Below are 26276 nucleotides of genomic sequence, written 5' to 3'. Positions count from 1 at the left end.
CCTGGTGGACAACTAAAAATCGCTCAAAAATTTGTCAAACATTTTAACGAAAGAGAAAGTAAGCCAAAAACCTAAAAGGTACAATTTGCGGGAATGCGATGTGTCAATCAAACCAGATAACTACAGCATGGATGTGATAAAAACAATTTCCCTAGAAAAAAATCTCAGGAGGCTGTTTCCAACGTCAAGAACGATCTCAAAATGAGCTGTCCGACAAAGACTACACAAACCCGGAGAACACTACACGTCTTCAAGGAGCTCTTATCTATAATGATTATGAAAACCGTTATTTTTCAGTTTGGGGTACACGTGTCCGAAGAACTACAATCCCGCCGATTTCTTCATCCAGACTTTGGCCATCGTCCCCGGTGAGGAGGCGGAATGCAAACAGAAAGTTGAGGTATTATACTGTTATTATTGTTATCATTATGATTTTTATTGTTATATATTTTCTATCTAATTGTTATATTTTTGAAGTTATTATTATTATTATTATTATTATTATTATTGTTATTATCATCATTATCATTATTATTACTATCATCATTATAATTATCATTATTGTCATTGCTATTGTCATCATTGTTATTACTACTATCATTTTATTGCTTGTTCTTTTACTGATATCATTGTGATGACATATTTTTCTCTCTTGTTTAAATTTTGAATAATTTCTTCACTTCATAATAGATGTTAATAAATTGAGTGTACATATCACGTGTTACAAATGTGTTGATTATGTTAACTTAGATTGGTGAATTCGCGCAGTCCTAATGAGGAAAATACCTTCACTCTGAAAGGAATGACATTCTATCCACAATTGATTCTCACACACTGCCGCTTTTTAATCAGCTGTATTAATATCAATGGAATATCAGTTTATTCTAATGATACAGCAGTCTTTAACTCTAATCCAAACAGCAATACAATATTAATTCATAGAAAGTTTTTTTTAGCAACTTGTTATTGCGAATTTTCAGTATAAACGCCACGAGAAATAGAGAAAACCTCATCGATATCACAATCACTCTACGCATCAAAAAGTAGTAAGGGATAGTAACCATGGCAACGTTTGTCTTACGACCACAGGCCGTGACCGACGCCTACGACGCGTCGGCGAAGGCGAGAAAGATACGCGAGAAGATCCCTCCGACCATGTGCGACACGGTAAGAAGATAGCCTGCGAGAATGTGCTGTAAAGCTTGCATGTCCGAGTCGCCATGCACGAAAGATTACGAAATGCATTCAAACACGGTAGCCTCATTCATAAAGAGTTATAGGTACATAGATGTTTAGATGAATAGATGGATAGATAGGTAGATAGATTGATTGATTGATAAAAATAGTTTGATATACAAAGACCACGAAAGTAGGTTATTACAAGCCCCATCTTAACCGATTTGTGTTTCAGAGTGGCTTTGACTGTGGTGTAGAAGGTAATTTTAACGACAGTAACGTGATTCTGTAGGACATAAAATGTATCAAGGGGAACATTGTAAACGTAGAATCGTTCAATTATTTTTCGACCTCGCCAATGTCAGTTAACGTCATATAATAAACATATATGAGTGTTTCTGTGTGTGTGTTTGTGTGCGTGTGTGTATTTATATAACCCATTGCCACTTTACTGGTCTATTCTGTATTAATTATGAGAGGCATATATCATATCGCTTGTGTTTTGTGGTTTTTGTCTGTGTGCGAGGGACGGAAATGATGCGAATTACAAAACGAATAATGGCCGAAAATCGATATTTTCGTCTATTACATCGTGACCAAAGTTTATTTTTTCATGTTCAAAGACTACAAGCTTAAATCGATTCCTTTTTCTTTGTCAATTCTCTACATTTTTAGCTGCTAGCCTTGGATGACGAAGAGGAAAAATCCCCGTAAGTTTAATCTTATTTCCAAGTATTTTAATAATTGTTACAATAATCATTATAAAACTTTATGATGAAGAAGATTCTCATCAAATGATTGGTTGAAAGCGTACACGTGACCAGGCATTATATTTTGTATAATACATAATTTTGCTTATGACCGGTCATTAGCACTTTCACGTCGCGATGGTGACCGGACGAGATTTCATAGTTTTATATACATTTATACATATAATGGACAAGACAGTTCAAAAGCAAACATTTTGCTGAATTTTTAAAGGCTACAGGCTACATACGCTTTTGTAAAAGCTTAAGAATGTGAAATTCTGTATGTTGTGCGCCAGATGTGAACTTGACATGAATCTTTTAAAAGCAGTGTGATATCCCCCTTCGTATTTTATTTACAAGACATTTTTTTTTCGATTTTATTTTCAAAAATGTCTGAATACTGAGTACATCAAAGTGTTTGTCTCCCTCAGTATCATTATATACATATCACGTGAAAAAGTCGCAGTGGACATGCATATTTATGCGTGCATGCATAATTAATCATCCCTCTTCTACTTTCGCCTTTCCTGCAGCTACAAGGCGTCTTGGTGGGAACAGTTTAAGGCGTGCACCTGGCGAGCCTTTCTCAACAACCGCCGGGAGCCGCTGATGACTACCGTGCGATTCACTCAGACGCTTGTGAGTATTAAAAGGCCACCGCAGGCAAAACGACTTTTGGTCGCGCGACTGACCGACTTTGGATCCGAAATAAATCACAGTAACGTCAGAATAAATACACTTGTTTATTTCAGATCTAAAGTGGGTCAGTCTTGCGACCGAAAGTCGTAGGACCTGTCGACAGCTGAAAACCAGAAGCACGCTATCACGTTCCATGCTTTGATCATTAATAAAAGCGAAACAATCAATTTTCATGAAATAAAAAAGTTTATTGAATCAAATGTTGGTAAATTTATAAGCATTGTTCCAAATTTATGGTAAAATAATCCTCTTGTGGTTTTAATTGTTAACATTTTACTGAAAATGAAAGTAATTTAAAGTGGACAACATAATGTAGAGGAGATCGAGCTCTACAGCATGACACCAATAGCTCAAACCGCCACCCCCCCCCCCAAAAAAAAAAAATGCGATAAAGCCCTTAATTCTGGTTCTCAGCCGACGATAAGTAAATAATGTTCAAATGCAGGTATTGATGCGTCCGCGTATGAAAATAATTATCATTCGTGTGTGAATGTGGATTTGTGTCCGCATTTAGCTTGTATTTCATTGTAGTGTTTTGTGATGTTTTTGTAATGATTGTGATAATGTCATATCAAATTTGACCAGCTCGTACATTTATAGTATATTATGGGAGTGACTGATCACTCCACGTAATTTTCTATCACTTTCTTTTTCCCTAGCTTATTGCCCTGATTCTTGGGTTAGTCTTCCTTCACCAGCACGTCAACCAGGAGGGAATTCAAAACATCAATGGTTTCCTGTTCATTCTCATCACCAACTCAGCCTTTAGCAACACGTTTGCGGCTGTCCAGGCAAGTCTAAGTCACCACTTCGTATTTCTTTTATTCGCGGATGGGCTATAAGGTTATTCCAAACTGGTTTCATTGTGATGTTCACAATTTGACCAGATCGTTGAAAATTGATTAAAGAGGTGATTTGCCAGAATACATAAATCGCCTTGGAAAGGAGATGTCTTTACGTTGCCGAAATGTCGTTTTCATATAAGCGTCCGAGTCATAAACAAACATCAACAACAAACCAGATGAAGCGCAGATGGAGAAGACATTGCAAAGACGGTGGTCGGTTTATGTGTAATGCAATGAAAAACAGGTTATTATGGATTAACGTAGAAGTAAAATGCTAGACAACGATTGGATAAAAATGGTCACGTGAAGAAGGGGGGGCATAATGTGATGCTCCGATATGGGCAGGATACACTTGAGGTGTTCTTTGAAGAGAGAGAAATAATTATCATGATGTTCACGATAATGGAGGGACTGATGGAATATATTTCACATTCATCGACAGGCAGAACGCGTAGGGATATATTTCATTTCATATTCATTTCATTTTCCACAAAAATCATACAGTGTTGTGTTTACAATATCCATCCATGACAATGTAAAATAACACATAGATTATAAGTTATAAGTGCAGTATATACAAATAGCATTTACATGGCACAAAATCAATACTGAAATCATTTTCAAATATGATTAATGTATTGGCCACGCCCATTTTTTCCTCTTATTTGGATATCATTTCGTGTCTCGATTTTTGAAATGAAACGTGTTTCCCATGCGTTCTCCCCATCCTCACAGAGTATTTTCAGCTTCAAGTATGCATTGTAATTTTGGTATTCTCTTCGGCGCCTGTCCAATTAAGGGGATGGTATAGTATCGGTGGAGATGATGATTAGGCTTTTAACTTTTTGCAAAATACGAAGAACCACTCATGAAATAGTACAAAGTATATCATTCAAAGAGGAATTCAAAATTAATTTGATGAAAATCGGCTTTGGAATGGCTGAAACATCTGAGAACAAAGTAAAACAAAGCAATCGTAATAAAAGTGGGTCCCACCTTTTATTACGATCGCACTGTTTTGGATATCTCAGCCATTTCAAAGCCAATTTTCACCAAATAGTGAATTCCTCTTGGAATTACATGCTCTCTCTTATCATATTTTCATTAAAGGTTTCTCGTTATCACACACAAAAATTTTAAACGTGGAGTTAGATCTTAACCAAAACTATAAATGATCCATCTAATGCCAATTCAGTGTTAGTTTGTTGTTAACCCGTTGTGTCTGCCTCATGATACGTACAAGACAGACACACTGTGGCAAATCGGCTCAGATATCATCTCTTCGACTTCTTGTTTTCTATTGGCACGATTGGGCGAGTGGGGATAGATTTAACGCATAACTTTCCGTTTGTTTCATGGTTGTCCCATCGAAACAGATATTTCCCCTGGAGATGGCGCTGATCAAGCGGGAACATTTCAACGGCATGTACCGCGTCGACACCGTCTTCCTGTCCAAGGTTATCGTTGAAGTGAGTTATTTATCCTTCCATCAGCGGCAGCAGCGCTTACTCCATAAGATGCCAGTGGCATGCTTAAGTACTGGATATGGGTCGTGAACAGGTTAAGGAGCCGTTCTTGATGTTGCCGTCTTAAAGACAATGTATTCTGATCAGTGATCACTTGAAAAAAAAAGGATAAAAAGTGGAATACTCTCTCGCAGCCATAGTGCTAAATTCAGAGTAGGCCACTCGCGCAATTTCATCTCAGAGATAATATTAGTATTGTAAACATTTACATACCGGCATTTCTATATATTTTTACTTTATCTTATTTCGTTCTATCTTATTTCATTTTATTTTCATTATTATTCACACACACAGATATATATTACATGTGTGAATGTGTACGCAGAATTTACGCAGTGATTCACACACAGACTGCGCTCTAGTGACGACATTTCAACTTTACATTATTCCAAGAGTTGTTTCAAAATGAGCAGAGACTAGCTTTGATTTTTGTGGCCCCAAACTGTGGAATAGTTTGCCAGCACATTTACGGCTATGTATATCAACAGTTTCTTCCAAGAGAAAGCTAACGACATACTTTATTTCTATTGTAATGTAACGATACTGGAGACCTGTATGTAAAACGCATACAATGGCATCGAGCAGTTTTTAATTGCTATGCGTTAAATAAATGTCAGTTTATCATAACTATGAATGCGGTTTTTAATTTCTGTGATATCGTAAGTGCCATTATTTCCATCTTGTTTTGTTCTCTCTTTCTCGCCAGCTTCCGTTCCAGTACATCTTCCTCCCTACTATCTTTATGACCATCCCGTACTGGCTGATCGGTACGTCTTTCTAGGACTCACTGACATTGATATACTGCTATAATTTCACAACAATGAGCCAGTTCGGAGTTATCATTACGTGGTGATAATAATGTACAAATGACCTTTCTTGTTTTTCCAGCTGGTTAGGCACTTCACTCGTTTTCAACATGTTCAAAGTGCATGCATGAAAACAATGCATGAAGTTGCCCGACGTAACAATTCATAAGATTCGTCTATGATGTTCAAACAAAGGATGAACTTGTGCAGACCAGATGAGCAGAATGGTCTGTCTTCTAACACTTAGGACAGCATCCATTTCATTATTTTCAAACAATTAGCAATCTTTTTTTTATATCGGTATTGCTAAATATAACTTTTGTCGTAAGGTAGACGTACTGGCAAGCACGATTTATAAGAAGCACTTGCATAATTGTTTCGTCACAGATGCTTACCCCAGTGAATTTAAGAAATCAACATGCTCTGATAGTACTATGACCTTTTTCTGGTCATGCACAAAGTGGAACCCCGAACTGGCTATTGAATGAATTTAATCTGTTTTACGTGCGCTCTAAAATGAGAGAAAGTATCGTTGAAACCATGGGCTGGACTGACAGGTCAAATAGCCCTTCAAAGTACTAAGTTCCTTGCCCATATTGTATTCGTATAGGGGCACAACCACTTCAACCATGCAGGGACTCTAACTAGAACTCATCATAACGTATATAATGACTTTTCACTGAGCCACAACAATGCAAAATTGTCATCATAATAATAATGCAATCGAAGCGAGCAAACAAAACTAAGCAATATTCTTGGTGTGTAACAGATCATAGAGAGTACTCGTCCATACATTATAACCAGAAATGATTTTACATCGATTGTTTTTACAATTTTGTAGGGATGATGATATGTGAATAAGTATTTTGATAACGATTAACGTCTGTTTTATCCAAAGAATTACGCTTTGATCTTATCTATGACCGATAAGAACCATGTAGTATTTATTATACACTATGTTTTTGTGTTGTTTGCTTTGTATTATCCGATATTGGGTATCGGCAGTAATATAATGGCAAGTAAAGACAATAGAAACGAAGCATCGCATTTTTTTAAGTGGGCAGGAAAATTCACAATATTGGAAAGACTGTGCCGCAACTTTGGAAACCTAAGTGGATGTAATGCAGGTCATTGCGTTGCTCTGTTTGAAGTCTAACGTTGTTTCTTTTTGTTCCTTCAAAAAAAAATCAGGATTGTATCCATATTTCGCAAACTACGTGGTTGCTTGCGTCATCACAATCCTACTCACCAACGCTGCCGTTTCCTTTGGTAAGTCTTTCAACAAACGAACTTTGAAAAGAGAACTGAAGATATGTCATTTCATAGTCTATACACTTCATGGTCTTTTTTTTTAGATTTTTTTTTTCTGCTGCTGCTGCTGCATGCAAGGTAAAAAGGAAAATTTACGTAACATATGGTTCAATTAATTTATATGTCCATTTGCGTTTTTAAAGGAGGTGTTTTTCTCCTTTTTGGGGGCTCTAATACTCGTACAATGTATTTCTCTTTTTCAAAAGTTAAAGCGGTCTGATGACTCGTAAGTAAATGTTGGTCTTCTGATTGCAGATAAGCAAACAGTGCATGGTTTTATAAAACCGTCGAGGGAAACAAATTCCATATTACTCATGGGCTGTGTCTTTATGTAGAAAGATGCGTTTTGCATTCCTTGCCTTTCACAGGGTATTTCAACTTGTCTTCGAAGAAGCATTTACATTGAAGAGATAAATATGAGATAAAAATTGTATGCGTATGTCAAAAAAGAAAGAGGAAAGAACAAGAAAAGCTTGTCGATGCAAGGTCGTTTAGTCTATAGAGTGTGCTTCTTTGGTATGTCTGTACATGTGTTTGTATATAGGAATGTGTGCGCATAGATACCAGCCAATTCACTAGCAAGAAAATGAGCACCACATAGCACTAACTTTTTGATTCTTCTGATTTTCTTTTCTTTTTTTATAATGGTCAGGATATCTGCTCTCTGCTCTGAGCGGAACGGTGCCCATCGCTCTCGCCATAACTCCCCCGCTGCTTCTGCCCTTCATGCTCTTCGGAGGCCTGTTCATCAACTTGTCGTAAGGACTCATTTATCCCATGTCTCTTGTTATTATTTTTTTCTTCCTCTGGTCTCACCGGAGTTTGGCTAAATAAATCAAGATTATAACGCATCCAACTCTGAGGTATTAATGTTTGAGGAGCGAACATAACGGAATCTTCAATTTAGCCGATTGCAGTATAAAAAAGAACGATTTTGAATAGATACATGTATATATATATATATATATATATATATATATATATATATATATAAGTAACAAAGCTGCAACAAAGTTCATGCTGTATTCACCAACGGTTTATTTCTTCACATTATATAAAAAATTATATATGTGTGAAGAAATAAACCGTTGGTGAATACAGCATGAACTTTGTTGCAGCTTTGTTACTTATCTTTTTATCTTGCCAACACGTGGACTACCTTATCAACATATATATATATATATATATATATATATATATATATTTATTTATTTATTTATTTATATTCATATATACAGTATTATATATGTGTGTATATATATACAGTTTGTACAAATATATATATATGTATATATATATATATATATATATATATATATATATATGTTTTAACGATGCATAATGCGTGTTTGTGTGATATCAATATAAATGACTCACAAAAGACATGCAAAGGGAACATGCAAGTTATGGTCGGTCTCCAGAAGGGCGCATTCCAATGTCTTTTGTTAATCATATTAGTACTTTAGCAATGATTGACAGATGAGGTCACAACCAGAATCTTGGTTTGTTTGTTTGTTTGTTTGTTTGTTTGTTTGTTTGTTTTGTTTGTTTGTTTGTTTTTTGGGTGGGCGTATCCAGTACATAGTCTGAAGAAAAACAGAAGAAAAATTACTTTAAAATGTATGGAATGTTTCTAGATATTCGTTTCACCGCGAAGGTGATGTTGAGGGTATCATGAATCAACACAAATCAACATGCATTTGCATGCCGTAAAACCTTTAAATACAAATTTTATCAAATCTATAGTGATTTCGATGACGTCACATTATTTTGTAATTTCCCCCTTCTCTCAACCTCGGCCTTACAGGGATATCCCCCTCTACTTGCGATGGGTGTCTCGCCTCTCATGGTTCAGCTACTCCTTCGAGGCCCTGCTCATCAACCAGTGGGGTGAGATCGACAACATAGGTAAGCCAGAAGCACTTAACATAAAAAGGGAAGCATACATACAGCTTCAAATGGTTACAGTTCGTCATTCTAAAGGTTCGTTTCTCCGAACGTTCGTTAATCCGAAAATGAAAAAAAAAAAAGTTCTTAATTGATCCGAAGTTTCGTTGGTATGCACTTTTGTTTGATTTCTGATTAACGAACCTTATTTTAGTTTCGGATTGACGAACCTTCGGAAAAACAAATCGCATTTCATTTTCGGGCTAGCGCTTCGAAAACAGCAAATGTTATCAATTGACCTCTCTGGCCAATTTGTATGAACTGTAAGATCCGCTGTCAGTAATACTGAATCATTGTCAATGACCTAGAGATGTCTGATTGAAAAGTGAAAAAAGGAAAAATACTACTTTGGTGTTTGTCGAGCCCACCGGAAGTGAGGGGAGACTAAGGGATCGCCTGCGGCGTCTGTCCGTCCGTCGTCCGTCCGTCCGTCCGTCGTCTGTCCGTAACGCTACAAAAACTTCAATAACACTTTTGTCTGGGCTTCAATTGCAATCAAACTTCGTAGGAAGAGGGGTCATACAAAGTTTCACATTTTACCATATATGAAGGTCACCTCAAGGTCAAAGCTCACTAGCAGGGGTCAATGAACTTTTAGAACCCAATGTTAAGTTTTTATGGCTCGTTTTTATTGTGGGTCATAACTTTTGATCCATAGATCCGTTTGTTACCAAACTTGGAAGGTAGATGTCCCTTGGGGAGTGGATGGTCACCACAAGGTCAAAGGTCACAGGCAGGGGTCAACGAACTTTTAGAGCCCAAAGTTAAGTTTTTATGGGGCGTTTCTATTATGGGTCATAACTTTTGATCCACAACTCCATTTGTGACTCAACTTGGATGGTAGATGTCCCTTGGGGAGTGGATGGTTACCACAAGGTCAAAGGTCACAAGCATGGGTCAACGAACTTTTAGAGCCCAATATTAAGTTTTTATGGCGCGTTTCTATTATGGGTCATAACTTTTGATCCATAGGTCCGTTTATGACCAAACTTTGATGGTAGATGTCTCTCGGGGAGTGGATGATCACCACAAGGTCAAAGGTCACAGGCAGGGGTCAACGAACTTTAAGGGCTCAATGTTAAGTTTTTATGGCACGTTTCTTTTTTACCATAAATTTTTACTCTTCTATATCTCTTTTTATCTGTTATATCTCTTTTTTTATCTGTTATATCCCATTCGCGTATAATTTCTTGTACGCAAATGGGTGAGACACATTATGGCACTTGCCTTGTGTTTTTTTTCCACTTTTCAGGGTGTCCTCCAAACGGGACTGTCTCATGCATACGAACCGGCGATATGGTGCTTGAGAGTTACTCATTCAAAGCTGTGAGTATAGGCCTATACTAAATCGTAACAAATAACCAAGTTCCACTTCATTCATGTTCGTCACAATCATTATTCTTATGGTATACCGAACAGATTATTTGCGTTGAGCGTTGTATTTTGATCCTTACCACCACTGAGCAATGTATTCTACTTCATTTGAGTTACTCATGTTACTGGCTGATTGAGCATAGTGTAAGACGAATGCTTGTAAGCTTGGCTTTTTCCTGAAATATGCTTATTTTTGTAATTAATTAAAAGGATAACATTCTCTCTTGCGGATGCGTTGATATTAGAGAAATTAGTTCCGATGTCTCACCAAATGCTAAGAGAAAAAAAAAATCAAATGGGGAGAAAATTAGTGAAAAACAGTAATTTTTGTATGACTGTCTAATTTGACTATGTTTAGGCACGAGGAAGAATGAAGCGTGTTTGTTTATTTTTTGGATTAATTTTCTGCTGTATAGCAGTCATCAAGTTAAAGGCGAATATTTCTTCATCAGTGTTTGCGTATAGTTTCACGCGATTCTTCGAAACAGGATGTTGTTGTTTTATCCAAAAATGGATGCATTCATCTGGTTAATGCTAATACATTAAAAATGGCTGATTGTCATCATTATCGTCATCATCATCATTGTCGTCATCGTCATCCAATAATCATCATTATCATTATACTCGTCAACACCGTCAACCGTCGTCATCGTCACCATCATTATCATCACCACCACTACCACCACTATCATCATCATCACCAGCATCTCTAAACTTTGTTTTTGTTTGTTCTGTTTTTTATTCCTTCCCCCCTTTCTAGTCGGACTATGCGACGGATTTTATAGGGCTGGTCTGCCTCATCGTTGGATATCGACTGCTATCATTTTTCGTCCTCCTCTTCCGGTGCCGGAGGAAGAAGTAACAAGTTGTCGTCCGCATCGTCGAAGGATGACTGCAAGGGGGAAGAAAAAGAGGGCAGAAGAAAACACTGCAAAAAGTCCGGTGTAATATATGAAACACCGAGCTGGTGTTAAATTTCTGTTGCTCATTTGTGGTGTTAGATTAACACCAACGGTTTTCACTTCGAAATATATAGGCCTATATATTTTTTTTTGAATAGTTTCTTAGTTACTGTTCTTCTTGTTGATTTTGAACCTCAACAAAAGATCAAGAATTTTCCGATAAAGTACTCGATTTTTGAAAAAAAAAATGTCTAAACACATTTACATCACAGTACCACCAGTTGGTGTGGTCTCCTATTGAAGCTGGGCGGGTGATATACCATTGACATTAACACCAGCAGTATCAAATCAGCACCATGCGGTGTCATTGTTGAATTAACACCAGCGCAGTGTCAAAATATCACCAGTTACAGTGTTAGATTAACACCACGAAGTGCCAAATGAACACTTTTCAACACCAACACAACATACTTTCTACACATGTGGGTGTGGTCCTCTATAATTGACACTTGATCGGTGTTAGATTTAACACCCATGGTGTTAATTCTAACACCGATGTTTTTACAGTGAACAGAGCATAGCTTAGATGATAACTAAGCTGACATGAAAGGGTACAAACTGGAAGAATGTTGATCTGTGTAGATTCTGGTCAGGTGGAGTCGCGCTTAACGTTCAATTCATCACAAAGCGTGAATAGAACATACTTCCCTCAAATTTGTGAGTTTCACAAATTCCTAGCTTGAAATACAAACAAAACAAAACTAGCAAAACGGGATTTAGGTGAAGCAGACGTGAAACAGTAAGTTGCGTTGTATTTCTCATTTATCTTATGTAATCTTCTTAATTAAGAGTTCTTTAAGTGTTATCGTGTGTATTCGTATAGATTTTTTTTTTTCGCCGATTTCATTTGTGTGAAATATTTGTTTCCATCAGTCCATTATACCACCATTGTACTGTGGCCGAAATGTGGGTCCAAAAACTGGAACATATGAATTCATATCTGTTTAGATATTTATTGCGGGGTTGAATATTCATACGCCTTGAGCTTTGTTTTTGTTTGAAACACTGTATTCATGGCTGCCCAATTCGAAACCAACCAGAGAAATGCCCAAGATCTTGAAATCTGCATAGGAGGGCTATTCAGCCTGGAGGGATCATCCGTACTTTTGGTTGCGCAAATCTTCGACAGGCCAGCTGTGTATTATCTGTTGTACAGTAACTAACGTTGTTCCTAAACCTTCTAAGCATGTGCTGTGCCTACGTAGATTGACATTTTTTCGTAAAATTTACATCAGAAGAAATTACTATAATGGCTACCTTAATAATTTCTTCTTCTTTTTTCTCTCGACCCGAATGTAAGGTCCTATCCAGAATCTTTTTCTTTTTTGAGAGAGAGTTTGACATGTGCAATAGAACGCTTGTCTCTTGTCAACATAGAACAAGGTTGTGGTATGATTATGTAGTATTTACGGTATAATGCAAAGCGGGTATTTCTACGCGACGTTTGAGGTTAACAAAAGGTTTAAGTTTGCATGATTTATTTGAACATTGTTGTCTTTCTCCTTGATAGCCATTAAAATCAATCAACAATGAGAGGAAAATAAATTAATCGAATAAAAATTGCAGTAATATATCAATAAACAAAAACAAAAATACGTTTCTGCGAAACGTGCAAACGTGCTTTAATTCATTTAAAGTGAATGGTATGTGACATAATTTTGTTTCTCATCGACATTGATTTTGACAAAATCTTGAGTAATTGTGCAATATTTCATTCATCACGACCACACAGTGATATCTCTGATTGCTGTAGGCTCTATCCCAAAAGTGGAAGTTACCTTCGCAAGTATTATTCACAGAGAAATGTCGATTGTACAGGTTTCCTCATGAAAGCGAATAACGTGAATGCCACCCACATCAGCATTTTCAGGTGGAATTAGAGAAAAAAGTACGCAGTTAGATTACGTGTATACAGGAATATTAATTTAGAGAGAGATGAAGTGCAGCATACATTTTATTAGAACACGTAGTATGGCATTTAGAGACGATTTCCACATGAAATTAATTTGGTATTCATGGTTTTCTTGTGAAAAAAATAAACCAATAATACGCATGAAAAATTGCCTATCAAGCAACTCCTTGGCAGCGATACAACTGTGATACCAAATATAAGCATCGAAGATGAATGAAAAAATGTATATATATATATATATATATATATATGTAATTATAAATATATATATATATATATATATATATATATGTATATATACATACATATATATGTATATATATATGTATATATATATATATATATATATATATATTACATGCGGAGTGAGTAAATGCATCAATGTCAGTTAAACACGTCTCTGAAAGCTTGAGGAAAATCGGATAGTCCGTTCAAAAGTTAAGATTTTTTTTTTTCGAATTTTGGTGCGCCCATCACTGGGAGACAAGACTAGTACAGTTTATGACGTCACATATAGGGAACGATATAAAGCATATTATGTTAAAGGGAAAGTAAACCCTAAGAGCAATGTGGATTGAGTGAAAGCAGCATCATTAGTAGAACACATCAGTGAAAGTTTGAGGAAAATCGGACAATCGATGCAAAAGTTAAGAATTTTTAAAGTTTTGGTGTTGGAACCACTGGATGAGGAGACTACTAGAGGTTATGACGTATGAGAGGACAACAATACAAAGAAAATATAAAGGAAATTCAACAAAAATTCATTTTTCTAGCATTATGAAAGAGCACTTGACTAACCGCTTTCAGAAAGCATGGGGAATAATTGTTACCCTTAACATAGTGTCAGTATCAAGTTGACGGAATTTGTAATTTTCATGAAAAATCGATTTTTGTAGAATTTTCTTTATATCTTCTTTGTATTGGTGTCCACTCATACGTCATAACTTCTATTAGTCTCCTCATCCAGCGGTTCCAACACCAAAACTTTAAAAATCCATAACTTTTGCATCGATTGTCCGATTTTCTTCAAACTTTCACTGATGCGTTCTACTAACGTTGCTGCTTTCACTCAATCCACATTGCTCTCAGGGTTTATCTTCCCTTTAAGAAAAATCGACGATTTTAACAATGAAAAAATACACGTTTCCTCGACTTGTTACTGACACATGTAAGGTGCAGTAGCTATTATCGCCCCTGCTTGTCGGGTGCTTTTATCACGCTAGAAAAGTGAATGTTGAATTTTCTTTACATTTTTATTTCGTTCTTGTGACGTAACTATAAACTTTAAAATGAAAACTTTTTTAGAAAAATCATAATTTTCGAGCAGATTGTCCGACTTTCCTCAATTTCTTGCTGATATTGTTTCATTGAGATAATCCACATGTATGTCATGTATGTATTTGGATTTAGTTTCCCTTTAATTCCAATCATTGAAGCTCCAAGTCAACTTATTGGCAACAGCTATCATGGCTAGTAAGCTTGAGAAGGCGTCAATCTTTGATTGGATAGTTTCAGCCGTATATCTTTGTAGCCACATGTATCTATTATGGACACGAACAGCAATAAAACAATTCAGGTTATTGTTTCGGGACCACTTCGAACGTTCTTATATTGTGCAATCTGTTATTTACCTATGTACTGATTCATTATTTACCTCTCATCTTTTCTCCTCCTCCTCCTCCTCCTCCTCATCATCATCATCTACTTCTTCTGCTTCTTAGCTCTATCATTTACTATCAATAGCATCATTATTGGTATCGTTACCATTATTGTTATCATAAACTAAACTATTTCTGATATTGTCATCGTTATTGATCGTTAGTATCATTAAAACCATAATTTACCATTTGCACATGAAACAAAAAGCCCAGCTTTGAGAACCTGAGTTTTAGATAGAAACAAAGAATGTAAAAATGTTCACTAGTATATCAATGTTAAGAATTGTTAAACATACAAAATGTGAACAATATAATATGTAGAATTCTCTCTGGAATAAACTGTCTACACTTTGAGAAAAATGTAGATATCTTTTTACGTATTTTTATAGGCTTTCTTGCGAAATGTTTATATGGATGCATTATGCATATGTAAAAGCTCGAACATTATTTTTAAATCACTGCTTCAAGTGGTAAACAATACCTTTAAAGGGACTGTACAGTTCTGGTTGAGGTGAGGATTTACCTGCTAACGTTTTGCGAGATATAGAAACCACTCTATGAGATGTCTAAGGGGTATCAAAAGGGGTATCAAAAGTTTATTTGATGAAAATCGGTTTTGAAATGGCTGAGATATCAAAAAACAAGGTGGAACAAAGAGATCCTAATAAAAGGCGTGGCCTGTCGCCTTTTATCATTATCACTATTTTAGATATCTCAGCCATTTGAAAACCAATGTTCATCAAATAAACGTTGAATCCTTCTTAAAAATACATGATCTTTCATATTTCATAAGAGGTTTCTCATTATCTCACTTTGGAATGTTATAAATCTGAATCCCCACCTCAATCGGTACTGTGCAGTCCCTTTAATATGTTATTGTTATCAACATATCAGTAACATGATATCGATGATGATGATGATAATGCTGATGCCGATTAGTAATACAGTGCACTCCCGTTTTAACGAACATGGTTATAACGAAATTTTCTCGATTCTTTGCCACCTTAATACCATTGGGGGAAAAAGAAAGCAAAAACAAAACAAACAAACAAACAAAAGCTGAATGGATTGAGTGCTTTCTTTATTTAAGCTCATGTGTAGTGGCGTATTCAGGTGGGGGGCGCATGGGGCGCTCGCCCCCTCTTTATCTTTGTTTAAACAAAAGAAAAAAAAGAAAAAATGGGGGCGCGAGTGCGCCCCCCCTTCAATTTTTATAGAGGTGCCTCCCCTTTTGCGGAATTCCTAGATCCGCCCCTGTATGTGTGTGTGTGTGTGTGTGTGTGTGTGTGTGTGTGTGTGGCCGCAAAGGAACCAGTTACATTCTAATGAGCAAGCCACCACGTAACCGACTATTTCCCTTCGACTTAAAATTCACCTTCCAGGCATTTCAAGAGAAAGTAGCTAAGACGTGGTTGAACACGAATTCCCGTCATTTCAAATCTCACAGCCGAATTGACGCCAGCCAGTAAAGGCTCAATAATACATTCTGCAGTTGCACACACACACACACACACACACACACACACATTCACACATTCACACACACAAACACGCACACACACACGCACGTACCTACAAACATATATATATATACACACACACACACACACACACACACACAAACAAACACATCTACAAAAACACACGCACACTCACAAACACATGCAAACTTATTGTGTGGACAACACCTACAAGCGTATATCAAGAAACTATTCTCCATTCACTGTGATTATGATTTTATGATTAGGTGGTGGGTTACCAAAATTTCAGCATTGGTTAGTAAACAAAACAGTGTTCAGCTCGTTAAAAGGAAGCAAAGTGGCATAATATTCCTCCAGAATATTTTTCTCAATCTTACTCTAGATCACATTGTGTATGAGAATTACGTCTCCTTAAAGGTAGGGAATCCCATTTGCATGCCTTAAATGAAGAGTTGTATGAATACAGTGGTATGTTGAAGAGAGTATCATTTTCGAAACTCCCATAAAGTATTGAAAGTGGAAGGTAACATTTAGTACATTTTTATTGACCGTTAGATTTTGAATTGAATTTTTTTCGGGGCTCACCGTAAATTCCAGTACATTACTAGGCTACCTTTGCAGACCCATGCGCTGCATGTGTGTCCATCATGTGTATTTTGTGAAGAAAGTTCATCAAAACTTACAAAAATTTTTATATACAGTCTTGCCACACAATCTATATGTTATTACATCAGCTCTTATACTTTTAGATTTGTGTTTATAGATAAAAAATACAGAAGACTGCAACAAAAAGGCTTAAGTGTGGCTGACACACAGAACTACTGAGTAGTTGAGTTTTGTGCATTATTCAAATTGTAGATAACTGTTTACTTCCAAATTTCTCAGCAGTGGCCTAAACGGGTCCCCTGAGGTTCATATTTAATGTTTTGCTGCATTTTGGGAGGTCTGTAAAAGGTATCCCCTACCTTTAAGGTTTTGGAGTATTGATACGAAATAAGTCGATAATACAAAGAAGAAAGTGGGTCTAAATTCATTATTACGAAGTGTTAAAAATAGTCAATATCTATAACTTTCAAAGTAGCGTTTGCGTCTGATTCCATATCCATGTCCAACATCCATGTCTATGGCGCCGATCTGTAGAGAAAAAGAGATTACGGAGAAAGGAGATGAATTGAAATCAAGCAATTCTTTTATCACTTGATTTTTGGAAAACATTACCCCTTATTATCATAACATCCATTATGTAATTCATTTTATAGAGATACGACAATTATGACAATTCAATTGTATTGAATTGAATTGAATAACTGAAACTGCACCGGTCTTACACTCGAGACACAGTAAACAGTTCCAGCATATTTATTTTCATATTTCACTTGACATACATTTCATCGATATACATTAAAAAGAATACAAACCAAGCAAGATACAAAATATGTTATAAATCGGATCATGGACAGAAAGTGTATCAGCGTATATAATGTACATAAGACAATTCTCTATAACTTGTGAAATATGATGGAACCACAAAAGCAAAGCTTGTAAACGCAGGTTCCAAGAAAATATACCAGTGTAAATTTGATATGCATTCAATGGAGATAGGACACAAAGTAATAATGACAAAACTATATAAAAACTAAATTATCAAGGTACAAAGGAAAAAGAAAATATAAGAGATGAAAAAGAAAAGGAAAAAAACAAGAACCTAAGGAATAAGAACAGGGTAAAAAATTTAATATAGCATAACATAGATACACAAGTATATACACACACATATCTAGAATCAAATTCATAACGAGTTAAATATGTTACTACTGGTACGGATGCAGTGATTATATAATGGGAGCATAAACCAGAAGTAAACAATCATAAACTGCAGGTTGATTCATCACACATTAAATGAGGATACCGCAGATAACATATCAAAGAAAAATTCTAATCAGGCAGGTTATATTCATTCAATAACTTTGATTTCAATTTTTGTTTGAATATAAACATACTAGAGCAATTGATTAAGTCGGTGGGAAGATCATTCCAGAATTTAGGTCCGGTAAAAACAATTGTTTTTTTTAGCAAGGAGTGTACGAGTACGTGGAAGGTGAAATGAATCTCTTTGTCTTGCTGGGTAAGCATGGACGGCATAGTTTTTCTGAAACATGTGGGTAAATACGTCAGGCAAGCCGTTGGCTGATAACTGAAACATAAATGTGCCTAAGTTATATAAAAACAGGTCAGCAACCTTAAGGAGTCTGTTCTCAAAGAAAAAATAATTCGTGTGACAATAAAAGTCGGTTAAATTAACTGAACGAATAGCCCGTTTTTGTAGTTTGAAAATTTTATCAATGTGTAATTTGGCACAGTTGCCCCAGGCAAGACCGTAACTGAGATAGGGTAAAACAAGCGTTGAATATAATCTTTTTAAAATATACTTGGGAAAAAAAATGTTTTAGCTTATTTAAGATCCCAGTATTTCTCGAAAGCATCTTAGACAAATAATCTATATGATATTTCCATGTTAATTCATGGTCAATATAAAGACCTAAAAATTTAGACGATTCAACTTGAGTCAAACAATCATTATTCATTTTTATATCGCCAGACCAGAACTTTATTAATCACCTTCCACGTGCTCTTGGTATCGTTTTTGTAAAGGTCAAACTGCCTTGTGAAATAAAAGTAGTTGTAAGAATATTACGATAACGAGCATATTTACCTTTCGTTTTATCATTTAGATTCCTCTTGTATTTGCAAAATAAATTATTCTTATGATTGATAGACTTAAGGAGGGATTTGGTGATCCAAGGCATTCTTGGTGCTTTTTTATTGGTAGAACGGGTGGATTGTCGTAAAGGAATAATTTCATCATAAAGCATATAAAATTTATCCAAAAAATATTAAATGCAGTTTCTACATCATTGTCAACGCCAAAGACTTCTTCCCAGTTAGCAGTCAACAACCTCTCCCTGAGTCTATCGATGTTTCTTTCAGAAAAATCACGAAAAGTAAATCCTTGAGACTTAAGACAAGAACTTTTCGCGAGAGGAACCTTTGCGTATATCTGGAAATGATCAGATATATCGGATACTATGACACCAGATAATACAGATGAAATTGTCATTGTCGACCCTGAGGAAGACGAATGTATTCGTTGAAAATTTGGTCTGAATAAATAGAACTGTTGAACTGTCAAAATGCATTACCACTCTACTTCGTCGTCTTTTCTATACTGGTACCAACACGCGGACTACAAGTATCATATATATCATACAGTAATACCATAGAGCCTCTGTTGTAGTACCTCCTTGGCAAATTGAATTGCTGTTGTTGGTATTATTTGAGTGGGAGTGAATGATTACTATAGGGGGAAAAGGGTGCGTGAATGCATTACTTACTTTCAATGAACTTCTGACGATTCTAACCAAGCGCAAGGCAGCCGTCCCTGACGATTTCTCCTGATGATAATCACATTAATAGCAACCTTACTACTACAATTTATAGTACAAATTTCAGGGGTGGATCCAGGAATTCCATAAAGGGATGGTACAAATATTTCTGGTGCTACTTACGGGTTTCGTTTCATTTTTTTTTATTCTTTTGTGTAAAAAAAAATTATAATAAAGGGGGGTGCAAGCCCTGTGCCCCCACCCCTGGATCCGCCAGTGAATGTTAACAGTACCCTTTAACATTAAACATTGTTGTCATTGTCACTCTTCACAATCATCATGAATTCGGTTGTCAATATTTTATATTTTTCACACCAGAAATCACAATACTATAGACTCTAGATGGTTACAATAAACATGATTAAGTCTTGGACCTAACAATGATGTCAGGGAGCAATATCTACACACCATGAACATAATAAAATGGAAAGACGCATGGATATAGAAATTATGAGAGCAAAAAAAAAGAATCCGCCTATATTCCTATCTCAGTTACAGGCCAAGGGTTGTGAATTTGTCAAAATATCAAATTAATGAACATTTGTGAAATTTCAGGTTAAGATTTTATCTAGTGATGGAAACATGTGAAATTATCTAACAACTCGAACTGTAGCTTTTGAACGGATTGATACATTCTCTGAATAGCCTTCAGAGAGTGTTTTACTAATCTTTCTGCATTATCAATGCGTCCATCATGTAATTGTCCATATATGTCTATGAACGGTTGGTTGAGCACACTGTCTGGGTAAACGGCTACGTTCAACGCTCCTAGAGTTGCAAAATCAATTTAGTTTATTGAAAGAATTTACACCAGACATTGTCACCAATGTGCATCAAACAGCACATGTTGTGTGAACGAACGAGTTAGCTGCTAATATATCTGTCGTGTTTCCACACTGCAAAGATGAAACAAGAAATGATGAATGTAAGCCTATACTGGTGATATGGCAGAAATGCATATATGCTTTATTTATAGAAGAGTTAAGTACTATTTATAAAACCATCATTGATTTGGATTCAGCTGAAGTGAATTGAACTAAATTGAATATGACTTATTTTAATTGAATTGAAAGGAATTGCATCTGCCTTTTCGGCTTGCTGTTTTTTTTCTTCGGCTTGCTTTTTTTTTTTCTATGGCTTACCTAGCTGTGAGTTGGATACACGATTTAACACCTCGCATCCTTTCTTCACTCCTTCCAAGGCTGTGCTTCCACAACTCGTCAGAGTATCCCACAGGCCTTCGGTACGGAAGGTATCTACGTGCGGAATTGCAGTGAACACAATGGCAGAGAAAATTATTGTTACAAGAGTGTCAATTTCATCATTGTTGATTGACCTTGTTCTGAATCAGTATTACCTTCCTCCTGAAAAAAAAAATGAACATAGCAAAACATATAAAGATCAGCCATTAGGCCAATATCAGAATGTATGTGTAATTTATGGCACAAGTTGATTGCGTATCACATGTTGGTTTTTACATGCAGACCAAATGAGGGCAAATATAATATCATAAATGACAATACTCGATAGCGCAAAGTTTAAAAGTTACTATTGAGTTGTCAGACTCAACATAGATTTTCATATTGCTGTCAGTAGCTGCTATATTCTTTTTTACGACGGGGAATAAAACCAAACCAAACCAGATGGATGTTTTGACTCTTAGCAGACTACTCAGATGGCTTGATATATTTTCTTCTCAGTATCACTCTAATTCTATATTTTTTTTCTTTCGACAACTGTTTCCCACTTATTCTTATATTTTATTTTTTCAACAATTGAATAAACTTTTTTTTTCACCCTTTAAGTAACAATTACCTTTCCTCCTATCCACATTAAACTATAAGTATCTACTCTGTCTCAAACTGTTACTATTGCCACAATTGGCAATTATCGCTCGATTGCTTCTTTTTTTTCTTACCCTTTATATAGCCACTGAATTTCACTTCCTGGGTCTGTCAGATGTCCCCTGCTTACTCTTATGTTATTACCCCGCCCCCTTCCTCCCCCCCCCAAAAAAAAAACACAACCAAACAAACAACAACCAAATGTATCGTATAATACTAGTTTTCTTTCTACCGTAAAGCCATATCAGCATGCTTATTACAATCGTCACCTGTTACACTTTATTTTCCACATTTTCAGAGATAAGAGGATTTTTCAGAAACGGAACGGACAATTGAATCCATGTGACTATGATTAGATGCGACCTTTACCTTTGACCAGACTTTCTAGAATTTCCTTCTCCAGGTCTTCGCGGCTGGGGGCCGAGTTGCCGAGAGAGACCGTCATCACGAGGCCGAGCAGTACCAGGGCGAGCTTCATGATTGTGCTGGGAGGTTGTTTGTACTCTGCAATAATTCGAATAAAGGAATGATTTACATTCAGGTAATTGCCGGGTGCAATATAAGCATTAATTTACTTTGATTTGCTTACACATAGATTCTTCTATAAAAACGATAATAAAGTAATAATGATGATATAAAGATAATATATTAACAGATTAATGACAAAAGTAATGCCGGCTTTCTGCAGTGTAGCGCACATTATGTCCGTGATTGGACGCTACTGGCGCTTCGATACCGACATAAAATATTTACGTTTTTGTTATCTGATTATGAATTATTATAGTGCGTTTTACGTACGCGTTTTGTTTCATAGTTCTCTGTCACAGCATCACTGCACGTGTGCTTCCTCATCTGACATAATAAAGATACAAACTGAACACACATAAGTTCGGAACATGACAGACAAGGAATAGAACACGCACACCAAAGATAAACATTCAGGTCAGTATATGTACTGGGAAAGGGAGAACTTTGCTTGGATGAAATTGGGTAATCAGTGCAACTGAGATGTGTAATTTTTTTCCCTATATACCTTTATAGATATAGGTGGCAGTAAATTGTATGAAAGCGAATACACCGTCAACAGGTCGTTGATAATACAAATAGGTAGAGTATATCATATTCTGCTTAATAATTAGAACATTACACAAACAAAACAAGTATTCATCTACAATCATTCTTTAAAAGCAAATATGCTTACGTTATCACCTTGAATGTAGTCGACGAAAAGCCGGAGTCAGCTATTACGAGTCTCTGCTATCGAATGTTGAGAAGATCACGATGAAATTCACATCGTCCTGCTCACCTATTTATATCTTCTAGCAGCCATACATCTCTTTAGATGAAATATGTTGCTACCATGAGTACATTTCTATGACAGTTTGACGAATCGATATTTTTGGGGGACTGTTAACACGGTTACTCTTATTCTGTCTTTAAACTTGAGAGTGGAAAAAGAAGAAGGTGTCCAGATGGACGGGAAGTTGAGTTTCAAAAAAATAATATACTGTAGTTCATGCAGAAAGTATACGGTGTCTCACATATGGTCTCATACTTCATCACAGGAGATTAATCAACTTTGCCGTCGCTTAGTTTTCTTTTGTTTGTTTCTTTGTTTGTCATACAAACAAAGAATACAGTATATGGTGTCTCACAAACGGTCTCATAATTCCTTTCACAGGTGATTAATCAACTTTTTCGCAGCTTCGTTTTTTTTCTTTGTTTTGTTTGTTTGATTTCACATTGCTGTGGGTTCCATAGTCATAGTTTTAACACTTACCCCTTTTTTTCTTCTTGTTTAGAGTGCGTGCAACGCGGTAAACATCACTGTCAGGTTTTTTTTTCTGTTTCCTTTTCTTTCTTTCTTTTTTTTTGGGGGGTTGGAGTGGAATATATAAGATGAATAAGTTTTTTTCAGGTTTGAGTTTCTTCAGTTTGTCTCCCTCTACAAATGAAAATTTGTTAAGATCTCAACTGCTGATCTGTAAATCAACAAACATGTCGGAAAAAAGGAACCAGTGGGACTCGAACCTGTCATCTACTGCTTTCCGGGCAGCGACACTACCACCAGGCTGTCCCTGGTTCATGTCCCATGTTCATCGTGTCACTGCCGGCAACCAGGGACAGCCTCGTATCTCTCTCGCCTTCTCTCTCTCACCCCTCTCCCACCCCCACCATTCTTTTTACGGGGTGTTTCAGATTATAGAATTCGAATCGCTGACTTGTATAACATTAATACCATACTGCCAAACAATGTGAATGCACATCGAGGCTTTTGCACACAAAGGACCTCCACTAAAATGTCAACCCTCTTTTTCTCTGTCTGTCTGTCTGTCTGTCTGTCTGTCTCTCTGTCTCTCTCTCTCTCTCTCTCTCTCTCTCTCTGTCTCTCTAAGACCATACAGGGCAATGTTTCATGAAACTTGTCAGTCACTGACAATATTATTTAAAGCAACTGAAATCCTTTGATTGTCTGAGAGCAACTTTGTCAGTGAAAATCACTGAAAGAACACTAGTCTTAATGAAATGCCCCCCATGCACTCACCCAAGGATTCTCAGTCCCATATTCACAAACTTTCATCCTATGATTTTTATGATGTATTTCTTATTTCCAACATAAATCCTACACGTATACTTTAATCTCCATTCTTTGCCACCCAAATACCATTGGGGGAAAAAAGAAAGAAAAAGCAAACAAACGAAAGCTGAATGGGTTGAGTGTTTTCTCTATTTAAGCTCATGTGTAGTGGCGTATTCAGGAGGGGGGGGGGGGCCGCACCGGGCGCGCGCCCTCTCTTTATTTTTATGTTAAAACATAAGAAATAAAAAGGAAAATGGGGGCGGAAGTGCGCCGCCCCCCCCCCCCTTCAATTGATAGAGGTGCCTCCCCTTTTGCGGAATTCCTAGATCCGCCCCTGTATGTGTGTATATGTGTGTGCACTTACCCATGGTGTAAAACGAGGACACACATATGAACTTTACATGTAAACCGAGGACACACAGAGAACCGAAGACGTCCTCGGTACGCAGACCAATCCAAGCGGTCTGCTATTACATGCTTTTGCATGTAGGGGTACATGTTTGTAGGTCCTCGATTATGTATAGCATCATTGTAATAAGTCCTCGGTGGGATGGTAATATGCGAATGAGTCCTCGGTTGACAAGAGTCCTAACTAACACACAGGTTATATGGTAAAATTCTTATAGGTAAAACAGGTCCTCGGTTTACACCATAGACGGATATGTACATGCGTGTGTGTGTGTGTGTGTGTGTGTGTTTTAAAGATGAAAATGAGAAATTTTGCAATGAAATTTTCGAAGAAAAAATCAAAGGAGAGAAGATTAAGCATACAGCAATTGGAATATGAAATAGATATTTTGGAGAAAAATCTTCTGTCGTCTCCTGATAGTGGTGGAATTTTAAAGGATATAGAGAGTAAAAAAAAACGGAATTGAAGAAATTGTATAATGTGTATACGGATGGATTAAAAGTTAGGTCAAGAGTGGTCTGGTATGAAGAGGGTGAACAGAATCAAGAGTATTTTGAGCAGTTGCTCAAGTCGAATAAACAGAAAACGGTTATAAGGGAAATGTGCGATGATAAGGGAGATGTGATTAAAGAGAAGGATGTAATAATGCGATTGATTAGAAATTTTTATAGAAATCTGTATTCAGAAAATGAATCAGTGTGTGATGATTTCAGAGAAAGTGTATTTTGTAAAGACATTCCTCAATTAAGTGATGACAGTAAGAAATTTTGTGAAGGAAAAATTACTAAGGAAGAATGTTGGGAGTGTTTAAAAAGTATGAAATTAAATAAATCACCTGAGAATGATGGATTTACAGTTGAATTTTATTTTACATTTTGGCCACAAATAGGAAGTTTATTGGTTGAAGTTTTCAATGAAGCTTTTGAGAAAGGTTGTTTAGCAACGTCTCAAAAACAAGGTGTAATAACATTGATTGAAAAAGAGGGCAAAGATCCATTATTTATAAAGAATTATAGACCGATTATTACTTTGTTGAACACGGATTATAAGATGCTTTCTAAGATAATGGCAAAGCGAATAAAGGGAGTTTTATATGAGATTGTTCATTTGGATCAAGTTGGTTATATAGAAAACATGTATATTGGTGAGGCTTTGCGTTTGATAGACGATATGATTTTTTATTGTAATAATTATTGCGAAGAAGAGGCATATTTGATAGCAGTTGATTTTGAAAAAGCGTTTGATTCAGTTTCGCACAAATTCTTATTTAAGGTGTTAGAATTATTTGGGTTTGGTGAGTTGTTTTGTTCCTGGGTGAAAATCATGTATAATGGAATTAGTAATTGTGTTATGAACGGAGGTGTTTCGACAGGTTATTTTGATATAAAGCGAGGGGTGAGGCAAGGCGACCCATTATCACCATATTTGTTTTTATTGGTAATGGAAATTCTGGCGCAGGCGGTGAGAAGGGATAATGGGATTAGAGGTATTCAGTTTGAGAATTTTGAGGTTCGACAAGTTTTATATGCTGATGACATGACTTTATTTGTTAG

At 36.3% G+C, this 26276-nt stretch overlaps 1 protein-coding gene across 1 annotated transcript in view; it reads left to right on the top strand.

The window, feature by feature from the left end:
• Nucleotides 1–11295, top strand: part of LOC139723320 (protein white-like) — a 32279-nt gene extending 20984 nt beyond the window's left edge. Inside the window, exons 10-21 of the mRNA XM_071634581.1 lie at nt 298–400; nt 1090–1167; nt 1852–1886; nt 2459–2564; nt 3284–3415; nt 4846–4938; nt 5702–5762; nt 6993–7070; nt 7765–7870; nt 8920–9020; nt 10312–10385; nt 11194–11295. Coding sequence (XP_071490682.1) covers nt 298–400; nt 1090–1167; nt 1852–1886; nt 2459–2564; nt 3284–3415; nt 4846–4938; nt 5702–5762; nt 6993–7070; nt 7765–7870; nt 8920–9020; nt 10312–10385; nt 11194–11295 — 1069 coding nt within the window. The remainder of the gene's footprint in view (nt 1–297; nt 401–1089; nt 1168–1851; nt 1887–2458; nt 2565–3283; nt 3416–4845; nt 4939–5701; nt 5763–6992; nt 7071–7764; nt 7871–8919; nt 9021–10311; nt 10386–11193) is intronic.
• Nucleotides 11296–26276: the final 14981 nt, after the last annotated feature.

Source organism: Diadema antillarum, unplaced genomic scaffold, assembly GCF_040938485.1.
Source record: "Diadema antillarum isolate AM-2024a unplaced genomic scaffold, OU_Dant_1.0 scf00000186, whole genome shotgun sequence".
In the NCBI taxonomy this organism is placed as follows: Eukaryota; Metazoa; Echinodermata; class Echinoidea; order Diadematoida; family Diadematidae; genus Diadema; species Diadema antillarum.
This window is presented reverse-complemented; position numbering and strand designations above follow the sequence as displayed.